This window comes from Rattus rattus, chromosome 2 (assembly GCF_011064425.1).
Source record: "Rattus rattus isolate New Zealand chromosome 2, Rrattus_CSIRO_v1, whole genome shotgun sequence".
In the NCBI taxonomy this organism is placed as follows: Eukaryota; Metazoa; Chordata; class Mammalia; order Rodentia; family Muridae; genus Rattus; species Rattus rattus.
In genome coordinates, this window is record NC_046155.1 from 1,922,715 (window position 1) to 1,936,030 (window position 13,316).

The 13,316-nt window shown below is 52.8% G+C and overlaps 1 protein-coding gene across 2 annotated transcripts in view; it reads left to right on the plus strand.

Annotated features, from left to right (window-relative positions):
* Scyl1 (SCY1 like pseudokinase 1) overlaps positions 1-13,316 on the plus strand; it is a 13,649-nt gene continuing 333 nt past the window's right edge. The window contains exons 1-16 of one of the 2 annotated variants that reach the window (XM_032891114.1): positions 1-195; positions 549-689; positions 860-1,209; positions 1,607-1,697; positions 1,793-1,948; positions 5,353-5,511; positions 6,231-6,338; positions 6,887-7,000; positions 10,286-10,441; positions 11,317-11,505; positions 11,623-11,698; positions 11,942-12,106; positions 12,287-12,429; positions 12,753-12,824; positions 12,914-13,120; positions 13,200-13,260. In XM_032891114.1, coding sequence (XP_032747005.1) covers positions 85-195; positions 549-689; positions 860-1,209; positions 1,607-1,697; positions 1,793-1,948; positions 5,353-5,511; positions 6,231-6,338; positions 6,887-7,000; positions 10,286-10,441; positions 11,317-11,505; positions 11,623-11,698; positions 11,942-12,106; positions 12,287-12,429; positions 12,753-12,824; positions 12,914-13,120; positions 13,200-13,260 — 2,299 coding nt within the window. In that variant the 5' untranslated portion in view covers positions 1-84. The remainder of the gene's footprint in view (positions 196-548; positions 690-859; positions 1,210-1,606; positions 1,698-1,792; positions 1,949-5,352; positions 5,512-6,230; positions 6,339-6,886; positions 7,001-10,285; positions 10,442-11,316; positions 11,506-11,622; positions 11,699-11,941; positions 12,107-12,286; positions 12,430-12,752; positions 12,825-12,913; positions 13,121-13,199; positions 13,261-13,316) is intronic. The other variant, XM_032891115.1, reaches the window with a different exon arrangement.

The following is a 13,316-nucleotide window of genomic DNA, read 5'->3' on the forward strand; positions in this document are numbered from 1 at the left end:
GCTCCGCCCTCACCCCGCCCCGCCCCGGCTCGGGCGGCCGGAGGACCCGGAGTGGAGGCTCCCGAGCCCTTGGCGGCGGCGACGATGTGGTTCTTTGCCCGGGACCCGGTCCGGGACTTCCCGTTCGAGCTGAACCCTGAGCCCCCCGAAGGCGGACCGCCCGGGCCCTGGGTCCTGCACCGAGGCCGCAAAAAGGTGAGGTACTGCGCTGTTCTGCAGGCCGCGGCCGACCTCGGCCTTTCCTAGTCTGAATGCCGGCTTCGCTGTGTCGCGCCGGGCCTGACGTGGCGGCGACCAAGGATCTCGGCAACGGGCTGGGGAGCGGGGCGAGCAGTGACGACGTGGCGGGCGGAAGAACCGAGGGATGGACAAGCAAACCGGACGGGAGGTCACGTGGGTCTGGCTAGATCCTTAAGGGCTGTCCTGAGGCGAGACTGGCTGGAGTCCCTTCCCTTCTGTTCTGGAGACGGGCTCAGAGCTGCTGTAGACCAGGCAGGTTGGAATGATCACCTGGCCCGCGCCTCTCAGGTTGCTGTGTCCTCCACCAGGCCACAGGCAGCGCGGTGTCCATCTTCGTGTACGATGTGAAACCTGGAGCCGAAGAGCAGACCCAGGTGGCCAAAGCTGCCTTCAAACGCCTCAAAACTCTCCGACACCCCAACATCCTGGCCTATATCGATGGGTTGGAGGTACCTGTCGCCTGATCTACCCATCTTACTCTCCTCAGGCCCTCACTTTGTACCCAAGTGCTTCAGCACCTTCAGATTTGGTATCTTCTCCACTACCTCTTTCCCTGTCACGTCCCTCATCTTCCCTTCCTCTTCTGGAACCGTGCCCTGATACCCTTTTTCTTACTCAGACAGAAAAGTGCCTCCACATCGTGACAGAGGCTGTGACCCCACTGGGAACATACCTCAAGGCACGAGCAGAAGCAGGTGGTCTGAAGGAGCAGGAGCTGTCATGGGGGTTACACCAGATCGTGAAAGCCCTCAGCTTCCTGGTCAACGACTGCAACCTCATCCACAATAATGTCTGCATGGCTGCTGTGTTTGTGGACAAGGCTGGCGAGTGGAAACTTGGGGGTCTGGACTACATGTACTCAGCACAGGGCAACGGTGGGGGACCACCCAGCAAGGGGATCCCTGAGCTTGAGCAGTATGATCCTCCAGAGTTGGCCGATAGCAGCAGCAGAGCAGTCAAAGAGAAGTGGTGGGTCCTGAGGTCACTGTACCTCGATCTGCCCTGCGCTGGAGGCCCCTGCACCCTCGGAAGCCCTAGACTAGCTAGGAGACCCCTGGCCCTTGCTACCTGCCTGGGAAGGGGAGCAGGATCTTAGGAGGAGGGTGGTTGGTTAAGAAGGACATAGTTTAGGTGTTTGGTGCTTCTGAATTTGAAAGCTGTGTGTTGGAGGCAACTGTCTGTGCTTCTCTGAGCTTTGGTTTCTTTGTTAAATGGGGCTAATGAAACAAACTACTTGGGGCCAAGGGGTCAGTGCAGGGACTCAGCCAGGACCTGTGATGCAGTGGGTGCTTGGGTCCTGAAGCAGGTTGGAGGCATCACTAGTGTATGCTGGGGAGCCCTGAACAGCTCTGGGTTACCACCACAGGTCAGCAGACATGTGGCGCTTGGGCTGCCTCATCTGGGAAGTTTTCAATGGGTCTCTACCTCGGGCAACTGCCCTGCGCAACCCTGGGAAGGTGAGTGCCCGGCTTCGCTGCCTCATCCGCCCCAGGCCCTTCTTTCTTGCTACCCACCCATTACTCTTTCCTTGACATGGAACCTTCTCTTATAGATCCCCAAATCCCTGGTCACCCATTACTGCGAGCTGGTGGGAGCTAACCCCAAAGTACGTCCCAACCCGGCCCGCTTCCTGCAGAACTGCCGGGCACCTGGTGGCTTCATGAGCAACCGCTTTGTGGAGACCAACCTGTTCCTGGAGGAGATTCAGGTGAGCCCCACGGTCCATGCTGAGACCCCTTGCCAGGACCCTCACCCATGCTTTGTCATCTCACACTTGGGTTGTGTGGAGGCAAGCACACTGCTCCCACTCCAGTCTGCTGCGCTATACAACCTAGGGCCACCCGCCCACCCGTATCCATCGCTAATCACAAAAGTGGGCATTTCCGATGGAGGCATTTTCTCAGTTGAGATTCTTTCTTCCCAGATGAACTAACCAGCACAGTGGGGATTGGCCTGAGAGTTGGCAGATGTTCTGATCCTCAAGTAAAATGTCATAGTATTTGCATATAATTTATATCCTGCCATAATGTCATATGTGTGTTGTGTATATATATATGCATATCGATGTGGACTTGCCTGCGTGCAAATGTGCAGAGGCCAGAGGAGGATATCAGGTATCCTGCTCTATCCCTTGTTGCGTGATCCCCATTCTTTAAGGTCTTACTCAGGCCTGAGCCAGCAATTTCCAGTGACCCTTTTGTCTCCATCTCTGTAGCCCTGGGGTTACAGGTGTGTTGGGCTATGCCCAGTTTTTTACATGGGTGCTAGGGATTTGAACTCAGTTCTTCATGTTTGTACAGCAAGTATGTTAACCCACTGAGCCATTAACCCAACCCCTCCTGTACTTTTTAAATTATCTGTAGCTAACTTGGACAAACTTCAGCAAGAAAAAGTAAGCTTTATGTGGTATGGGTGGTGTTTTCTTTCCTGATATTTTTGCTCTCTGGTTGTTGAATCCACTCATGGTAGAGGCAGACAGGGAAGGCTGCTGTGTGCAGTTGAGTATAGCACACAGTAGGTGCTTCATGACTCTTACCCCAGCCCCCCTTCACTGTCACTTCATACTTGCATTGTTGCTGTGTTCCTCACCGGTGCCACACAAAGTGCTGGGGAGGAAGGAGAGTCAGACCTGCCCTGGAGGACCCAGCAAGGAGCAAACAAACAGGTCCCTACCTTTGGGAGTTCTCACTACAGGAGAGAGACAGAAAATGTCACTGAGAAAACCTGTGCTCCCTGCATAAGTGCTGGAAGGAAATGACCCAGTGTCTCTAAGGGAAATGATCCCTTAGAGAAGAAAATTGTGCTAGGACCTGAAAGACTAGAAGGTAGGAACCATCTGGAAGATGACTTAGGAAAGATGGTCCTGGGAGACAGAAGAGCACAGGGGCACTCTGGGTCTGAGCATCCTTGTCAGTGCAAGGGAGAGAGAGTCAACAGTATCCGGCAGCTCTTAGCGGCATAGTGACAAAGGCCTGAGGCTCTGCTCTGACCCAGCTAGATGTAGGGAACACAGAATCAGGAGCTGGGCAGGAGGGTGGCAGACCTCAAGGGAACAGAGTGCATTGTTGGGGTGAAGCAGGAAGGCCAGTATCTTTTCTTTTCTTTCTTTTCTTTCTTTTTTTTTTTTTTGAGGTAAGGTGTCACTATATATCTCTGGCTGTCCTGAAACTCACTATGTTATTAGACCAGGCTGGCCTCAAACTCTCAGAGATCCTCCTGCCTCTATCTGTCTCCCTGAATATTGGGATTAAAGACACGGATTCACCATGCCTGGTACCAAAGTTTTATTTTATTTTATTTTATTTTATTTTTTATTTTTTTATTTTATTTTATTTATTTATTTTTTTTGGTTCTTTTTTTCGGAGCTGGGGACCGAACCCAGGGCCTTGCGCTTCCTAGGCAAGCGCTCTACCACTAAGCTAAATCCCCAACCCTTATTTTTTATTTTTTTTATTTTTCTTTTCTTTTTTTCGGAGCTGGGGACCGAACCCAGGGCCTTGCGCTTGCTAGGCAAGCACTCTACCACTGAGCTAAATCCCCAACCCCCCAAAGTTTTATATCTTTTTTTTTTTTTTTTTTTTGGTTCTTTTTTTTTTGGAGCTGGGGACCGAACCCAGGGCCTTGCGCTTCCTAGGTAAGCGCTCCACCACTGAGCTAAATCCCCAGCCCCCAAAGTTTTATATCTTAAAGAAGCAGCTGGAATTGCTGGGCCCTGATGTCTCCTGCCAGTGTGGAGTTGTTGTTACGTGGAGTTCTCCTCACATGGCTGACTCTGCCAGGCTGCCTGTCCCCTGAAAATGTGCCCCATAGAAAATGGTGGTTTCTGGCTAACTCCCCGGAGACTGTGTGGGAGTAAGAGAGCCCTCTGTGACTCTGGAAGGGTGGCCTTGGCTGTGATCCACTCTCTTTTGAACCTTACTTGTCACCTCTCTGGCTCTGGGGTCAGAGCTTGCTTCCCACACTGGACTACACAGCTTCAAACCACCTAGGCATTTCGTACCTCAGCCAGGGTCACTGCTTCTGGGCCAGGCTGTTCATGAGGTGGCGGGAAAACAGGACACAGGGGGCTCTGGGTATGACTACCCAAATACTTGATTTTCTTTTCCCTGAGGCAAGGCTTCACTGTGCATCCCAGGATGGCCTTGTACCCTCCATCCCACCTTGGTGTCCCCATGGCCTGGAAGCCATGTGCCACATGACCAGCTTCCAACCATGGGACCCGTAACCCTCACTGTCTTCTTTTGTAAATGGAGAGGGACAGCATCTTTCTGCAGCACGCAAAGTCACAGGAGTGCTGGTTACTTCTTAGCTGTGTGTCTTTAAACAAGCTTCCTTTCTCTCTACTTCAGCTTGTCTGTCGGTGGAGCCTATGTGCTTTCCTACCTCGTAACATTGTGGGAAGGGTTATTTGAGATACTGTGTGTGGATGTTTTAGTTTTCTACCTGTGCTCATGAAATTTGTGTTGTGGGTATCTCAGCCTCAGGGTGGGGGTATTAGAAAGACTAATGACTGTCAAGCCTGGTTTGGGCCAGGTCTCGTGGAAGAGTGGGTGCCTATTTCCTGACTTTTTCTATGGCTCTCCAGAAACCCCACTCCGTGTGTACAACCAGGCCAGGGAAAGGAGCCAAGTAAGATCCTTCCCACTTTGAGCCTCAGTAATGGGTTGTTGAGAACAGTAGAGGACATGCAGATGAAGGGCTTTGATCCCTTAGTGATTGATTTCCTTATAGGTTAAGCAGCAGGGAAGGACAGTCACTAACAGACTAACTTTATAGCCCAGGCTGAGCTTGATCTCACTGTGTTGCCTAGGCTGGCCTCCAGCTCTAGCTCTTCCTCCTTTTGCCTCCTTAGTGCTGGCCACAGTGTGGGTGGTCAGACCTGGCTTGCTGGCAGCTTTTATGAGCATTTTCTGGTTGAACCCTCAGAGTGTTGGTAGAGATGTTACACCATTTTGCAGGTGAAGAGTCTGCCCATGATCACCCCGAGGTGGAGAGCTGGGCTCCATAGCATTGCCCCTCTTCCTTCAGACTGGGGGGGGTCCCTGCCCTCATGCAGTTGGAATGTACATGATGTGGCTGGTTCCCCCCTGAACCCTGTCTGTGCTCCCCCAGATCAAAGAGCCAGCTGAGAAGCAGAAGTTCTTCCAAGAGCTGAGCAAGAGTCTAGACTCGTTTCCTGAAGATTTCTGTCGACACAAGGTGCTGCCCCAGCTGCTGACTGCCTTTGAGTTTGGCAATGCTGGGGCCGTGGTCCTCACACCTCTCTTCAAGGTAAATGGGGCCAGGAGCTGTGGGATCCAGAGGTCTGGATACAGCCTTAGGTGAGACGCGTACTCAGGGTAGACTCAAACCCAGTGTCCTCATGACTTAGCAAGCAAGGGCTACCTGCTGGGGGACTTCTTAGCCTAGGGAGGGACAGTCCCTGTGTCTCCAAGTTCTTTTGCTTACACACCCTTGCTTCAGAGCCTTTCTTCCATTTCTTCAAGCCCCACCAGTCTGACCTGTGCACCCTGGTTTTTAGGGCCCAGGAATCTGCTTGTACTCCAGTCTCCTCTCTGACTTCCAGTGGCTCGATCTTCCCCTCTGCCTCTAACTGGCCAGCCAGTGCTTATGTAGGCTCCTCCTCATCCCAGGAGACGCCACCCCTGAAGGGACTTGCTAGAAGAGTCTAAAAGGCAGCTATCAAATGCTGTTTAATCGAAGCCCTCAGAAATTGTAGGCAGAATATTGTGCACATCTCTCGTAGAGGCTCCACTTTACAGGGAGGGGCACTGAGTTCTCCACTGACCTGAAAATATGGAGGAAGGTGAAAATGAGAGTTGCCTGGGGCAGAATGTGGGCCAAGATCCTGCTGAGGAAATGCTTTCTCCACCATCCACTCCTTCCTTCCCTGGGAAGCCAGCAGTGAGCCCAAGCAAGTTGAGGGGACCCCTGTGAAGTTGCCCTAGCCCAGTAGGTGTGGCCAAGCTCTCTCCCTGCTCCTTCCTCAGGTGGGGAAATTCCTCAGTGCTGAAGAATACCAGCAGAAGATCATCCCCGTGGTGGTTAAGATGTTCTCATCCACTGACCGTGCCATGCGCGTCCGCCTCCTCCAGCAGGTAGATGCCTCAGCCAGTCTCTGCCAAGGTCCTCCCAGGCCTCATCCTAGCCCTCGTCACCCCAGCCTTAGGCAGGTGGTCAAACCTAGGGACCCTAGAGACCTCTACCATGGCCACCACACAGGTGAAGGGCCAGGAAAGCTCTCAGGAGGAGGAGCTGGTCCTGGGGCTCCTTGCAGCCTCAGGATGCTCCAGACTCCATCGCTTAGGTCCTTTAGAGTAGGACACAGTTTCTCCTGTCAGTCCCCAGACAGCTGGAGCTACAGATTGTTGACTTCTAGGTTAGAGGGTCCTCTGGAGCCAGAAAGAACTAGTGACTCCCAGGTACCAGGAACCAATTCCTGTCCAACTGTCAAATACACTTCCCTCCCGAGGACAACACACACACACACACACACACACACACACACACACACACACACACACGAGCTGGGCTTCCTCAGGAGGCTATCTGTCTGTCTGCTCTGCACTGGAACAGCCAAAGCCAGAGTGGCCCTGTGACTTGGGTGGGGGGTGCGCGATCTTCTCATGCCCTATCCTGGCCACAGATGGAGCAGTTCATCCAATACCTTGATGAGCCAACAGTCAACACCCAGATCTTCCCCCATGTCACTCATGGCTTCCTGGACACCAACCCTGCCATCCGGGAGCAGACTGTCAAGGTAAGTGTCGTCAGGCCTGGAATGGCTACCCCTTGTCTCCCAAGACAGGGAAGTGGTTCTCTGGAGCACAGGCTTTGGTTTAAGCCTTCAGGTGCAGTGGGAGGTCCATATGTATACATGCAGCCAATCCGATGCCTGGTGTAGCCCTAAGAGTGGGAGGCATCTGGGGGACTCAGCCTGCAGTACTGTCTGCTGACACCAAGCAGCTCTCAGTGCCTTCCTGGCCCCACCCTGGGACCCTGGGACCCTGGGAGCCTGGGACCCAGCACACACCAGCAGCTGTTCTTCCATCTCTGAATGGGACAGACAAAGATTTGTATTTCATCAGAAAGTGAAAGGGAGTATAGAAAGGAGAACTTGGAGCTCTAAATACAGGACTACCTATGTGCCTAGCATGAAACAACTACCTATAATACCAACACCCAGGAGGCACAGGCAGGAGAATAGCTGCGAGTTCTAGGACAGCCTGGTCGATGTAGGGTGTTTCAGAAATGTTTTAAAAAGACTGCTTTAGATAGATGTTGAAGCTCTTGTAATTCCCAGTGCAAGGGAGGCAGAGTCAGAGGGATCATAAGTTCAAGGCCAGCCTAGGCTACATGAAGAGCCTCACAAGAAGGGAAAGGGCTTGTATACAGGAAGAACTGCCTTGATCTAGTCTGCTAGATGTCATGGAAGAAACACGCTCCTTGTAGAAGGATTAGCACTTGGAAAGGCTCAGAGGCTGCTATATCTAGTAATATAGATTAGCAAAGAGGAATCTAGCGTGCTGAAAGGGTGTGGAGCCTGACAGATAATAGTCATTGGAACTCCTAAAACCCTCATTGGAAGTGAGGCTGGAGATGCAGTGGGGTTGGGCAGTGGCAGGGTCTGACTTGCTTTAAAGGTCAATCATTGCATCACTGGGTGTGGTGGTGCACATCTCTAATCCCAGCACTCTGGAGCAGAGGCAGGTGGATCTCTGTGAGTTCAAGGCCAGCCTGGTCTGCAGAGTGAGTTCTAGGATAGTCAGGACTACACAGGCTGTACGTTTTGTGGAGCCTGCTGGCAGGCAGGTAAGGGTGGAAGCTGTTAAGGTCTGTTGGGTGCTGGGGTAATGATGGCCACACCCAGAGAATGGGGCCCTCTGAAACTGGGGCCGACAGTCTTTTCTGGGAGTTAAGGATGACTCTGCGGCTTCTGGGCTAAGGCCCTGGAATGGTCTGAAGGTGAAGTGTGTGAGAAGACTGGGGAGCAGACTGTGAACAGCTGGGCTGCGATTGGGCAACTGTTGCCTGTCGGGTGGAGGCTTTGAGCTGTCACTGACCATGCACATGTAAAGTACAGAGAAGTAGTCTTGGTTAGGGATGGCACCAGGGGACTGTGCTCTCAGCTTACTGCACTGTGAAAAACACCTGAATGACCCAAAAGGGCAAAGATCTGTCACTTCTGGGGTCAGTGTCAGGGCTTTCAGTCCATGGTCACAGCTCTGTTGCATCTGGGCTCATGCGGAGCTAGGCCATGCTGGCAGGGGCCATGAAGTGAAAAAGCAGAACTGCTTTCCTCATCACAGATGGACAGAAAGACAGAGGGGAGGGGCTGGGCAAGTGATAACTCCCAAGGATCCACTGCCTTGAACAAGGCTCACTTCCATAGCTTCCATCATCTCCCAACAACCAGCAAATTCTGAACCCAACAGTGGATTAACTGGTGAGGCTAGAGCGCTCGGGATCAGGCACTGCCCGGGAGCATCACTGCGCAGAAGCAGCCCAGCCTTCGCTGTATGTGAGCATTGCAGATCAAACATCAGGGCGTGCAAGCCACGCAGGGAGAGAGCTGAAAGGGCAGGAGCCTTAGATACAAAAGAAGCTGAAGAGTGCACTTTGAGGTCTCGGACCACCCAGATCTCAGTAAGACGAGCATTCACCCAGGCTGGGGAAGAACTGAACAAAAGCTTAAAGGTGTAGGAAGAACTTGGGGGTATCAAAACTCTCCCTTAGGGTTGGGGTAGTGGTAAACGGGCCCTTGTTCTGGTTCATTTTGTTATCAGTCTGGAGTCATCTAGAAAGAGGGAGGCTCAAAATTCAGACTGGCCTGGGTCAGATCGACTGTGGGGCATTGTCTCATTTCTCATTTATTCCAGATGGCTTGGCCATCCCTGAATGGCTGGTCCCGGAAGCATGCAGGACCTCCTGCTTCCTGCCTCTGTACTCTATCCCACTGCCCCACTTGGCTATTTAAGATGGGATCTCTTTATATAGCTCTGGCTGTCCTGGAACTCATTGTGTGGACCAGGTTGGACTTGAACTCATGGACACAAACCTGCCTCTGCCTCTTTTTTTTTTTTTGGTTCTTTTTTTTCGGAGCTGGGGACCGAACCCAGGGCCTTGCACTTCCTAGGTAAGCGCTCTACCACTGAGCTAAATCCCCAGCCCCTGCCTCTGCCTCTTAAGTGCTGGGATTCTAGGCTTGGTTACCATGCCTGGCTTCTGCCCGCAGGTCCTTGCCTTGCCTTGTCATGACTGCTGTCCATGACGGATTATGACCTGGTAGCTGTAAGAGAAGACAAACCCTCTGCTTCCCAAGTTGCTTTTGGTTAAAGTGTTTATTACAGCAACTGAAAGGAACCTAGAACAGCCATTACATTTAGCAATTTGAAAAATAAGTAAATAAATTTAATGGCTGAGTCTAGGCATGGTGGTACATGCCTCAAATCCTAGCATTGAGGAGGTTGAAGCAAGAGGATTGCAAATTCAAGGATGGCCTTGGCTACAAAATAAAGTTAAATTAAAAATCAAATTTAGGATTTGATTTTTAATTTAACTTTATTTGATTTAGGAGGTCATCAGTGACCTCAACCTGAATAAACCAGTTTGGTAGAGTGAGTGTCACAGTGTGTTGGTATGTAAGTTTGAATGGGGTAGAATGCAGGCAGGCTTCTGTGGTCTTGTCCTAAAAGGAAGTTGGGAATAGGGGACTCCCCCCCCTTTTTTTTTAAAGATTTATTTTATTTATTCCATGTATATAAGTACACTGTTGCTGTCTTCAGACACAGCTGAAGGGGACATCGGATCCCATTATGGATGGTTGTGAGCCAGCATGTGGTTGCTGGGAATTGAACTCGGGACCTCTGGAAGAGCAGTGGGTGCTCTTAGCCGCTGAGCCATCTCTCCAGCCCAGGACTCCCTTCTTTAATATGCTAGCTGAGACGGGTAGACAGCTCTGACAGCCCACTAGCGGCCTGCACATCCTCCCAGGAGTCCATTCCTGCACTGGCTCACAGGACCCTCCATCCCCTCTACTCTACAGTCCATGCTGCTCTTGGCCCCAAAGCTGAGTGAGACCAACCTCAACGTGGAGCTGCTGAAGCACTTCGCAAGGCTGCAAGCCAAGGACGACCAGGGTCCCATCCGCTGCAACACCACGGTCTGCTTGGGCAAAATCGGCTCCTACCTCAGTGCTAGTGTGAGTGTCCTGTAGAGCTGTGGAAGGGTGGCAGCCTCCTCTTGGGCGACAAAGCCTATGTGCCTGGGTCCTCACTGTCCCAGAGCATCATTAGTACTGAGCATCGTTAGGCCTAATGCGTGGGCTTCTTGAGGTGGAGTTAGCTGTAGGTTAGATCACAGCCGGCCTTCAAGGGGGTTGGTCTGGGTTCTGAACCCATGATTCCATGTCTTTACACAACACCTGACATTCTGCCAGGCCTGGCCAGTTAATAAGACTGAGTGAAAGCTGGGCATGGTGACACATGCCTCTAGTCCAGCACTTGGGAGGCAGAGGGTGGGTGGATCTCTGAGTTTGAGGCCAGCCTGATCTACAGAGTCAGTTTGACAACAGCCAGAGCTACATAACATAGGGAGACTCTGTCTCAAAAATAAACAAAATCTAATGATTGAGTAGGGTCAGCAGCTAGGGAAGAAGAGAGGGACGCACTCGGCCTCAGGGTGGCTGCTGTGTACACCTCGAGGCAGTGTGGATTCCAGTGATCCAAGAGAAACCTAGGCCCACACTGTAGGTAAGTTCTCTTCCCTTTTTTGTTTTAAGTTTTTGGTTTTTTGAGATAGGGTTTTTCTGTGTATCAGCCCTCACTGTCCTAGGACCAGCTGTGTAGACCAGGCTGGCCGCAGACTCACAGAGAACCACCTGTCTCTCCCTCATGAGTGCTGGGATTAAAGGTGGGCACCACCTTTGCCCAACATAAACTCTTTTCTTAAGGTTGAGATTGATAGGTTTATATTTTTAGACCTTGGCTCCTGCCTGGAAAGTGAGGTCTGGTAGCTCGGGCTGCTTGTTGCTTCTGTATATTCAAGTATCCTTTCCCTATCCATCTGGGCTTTCAGACTAGACACAGGGTCCTCACCTCTGCCTTCAGCCGGGCCACTAAGGACCCATTTGCACCATCCCGGGTTGCGGGTGTCCTGGGCTTCGCTGCTACACATAATCTCTACTCGATGGACGACTGTGCCCATAAGATCCTGCCTGTGCTCTGCGGCCTTACTGTGGACCCTGAGAAATCTGTGCGGGACCAGGTAAGGCATAGCCAGGGTAGACCTGGGGACTGGGCTCGGAGATACTCAGTCTCCCAGAGACCTGACCATGCGTTGGGATTGCTGGAGCACCCAGCTTGGCCTCTTGCTACTCCACAGGCCTTTAAGACCATTCGAAGCTTCCTGTCCAAATTAGAGTCTGTGTCGGAGGATCCTACCCAGCTGGCAGAAGTAGGTGAGTGGCCCACACTCAGGCTCTCGTTCACTTTGCCATGTCTTTTACTGACTGTCCCTTGGTATGTCCTACCCCATGGGGGCATCTGGAAGCTGGAGAACCCCAGTGAGTCACCATAGATGTTGCGTAGATAGGAGGAGGACTGGGCCAGGCCAGGGAGGGTTTGCCGTGCACCACTGTAGCAGAGCTGACCCTTTTGTCATCTCAGCAGAAGCCCATACTTGTGTATCTCTCACTGTCCAGAGAAGGACGTCCATGCAGCATCCAGCCCTGGAACAGGAGGAGCTGCAGCCAGCTGGGCAGGCTGGGCTGTGACCGGGGTGTCCTCTCTCACCTCCAAGCTGATCCGAACACACCCCACACCTGTGCCGTCTGAGGCCGCTGTGCCCCAGAGACCAGTGCCAGAGGGTGAGTCCAGGGCTCGCCGCATCATGGCTGAGGGCTGAGGGCTATTGTCAGGCTCCCCTGCTTCAGGAACAGAGACATAGGCATGGGGCACTGTCTGGTCACTCTTTGGGCCTCCTTGATACCCCTTCTCCTTTCACTCCTTTCCTGTTAACCACTTTACCCGAGAATCCTGTTTCCTAGGAGACCCTGCTCCAGCTCCAGCCCCTGCCTCTGCCACCCCTGCGACCTCAGGCCACTGGGAGACACGGGAAGAAGACAAGGACGCTGCAGAAGACAGCACCACTGCCGACAGATGGGATGATGAGGACTGGGGCAGCTTGGAGGTAAGCAGGGCTGAGGAGGCCTCACCAGCTCAAGGCCCAGGTTATCCTTCAGAGGAGTGTGCAGACTAGAGTTGGGCCCGCCCTCATCTGTGTGGCGTCCTGGTAGGGGAGCTCTATGGATGGTCATGAGAGGTCAGCAACAGCCACTGAGCCCCTATTCAACTCCAGGGTCCCTAGAGCTAGGTCAGAGAAGAGAGGGCTGGTAGGTCTCAAAACCAGTAAAAACCCAAAGGGCAGAGCCATGGCCAGGAGGGCTCACTGTACTTGGCCTCTTGGGGGGTGAGAACATTGCTGGTCATGCATTTCTCCTTCTTACCCTGCAGCAGGAAGCCGAGTCTGTGTTGGCACAGCAGGATGACTGGAGCGCCAAGGGCCAAGGGAATCGAGCTGGACAGGTGGGCAGGGTCAGGCGGGGTCTGTAGGGAGCACTGTTTGGTCATTTACTCTACCTGGCCTACCTGTCTTTCCTACTGTTCACGCACAGGTCAGCCATTCAGACCACAAATCTCTGGACTCACACTGGAGCAGCTGGGAAGTTGAGGGCTCCTGGGACCAGGGCTGGCAGGAACCCAGCTCTGTGGAGTCACCCCCAGAAGGAACCCGGCTAGCCAGCGAGTATAACTGGGGTGGTGCAGAGCCCAGTGACAAGGGTGACCCCTTTGCTGCCCTGTCCGTTCGTCCCAGCACCCAGGTACTGGCTCACTAGAGCACGGTTCGGAGTACACTGTGCTGGGCGTTGACCCCACTGCAGCCTGCATTTTCCTTTTCAGCCCAGGCCAGACCCAGACTCCTGGGGTGAGGACAACTGGGAAGGCTTGGAGGCTGAGAGCAGTGAGTGTTTCCCAGGAGGAGCTGACGGGCCTGGGTAGCGCAGGTGTGGGACCGGA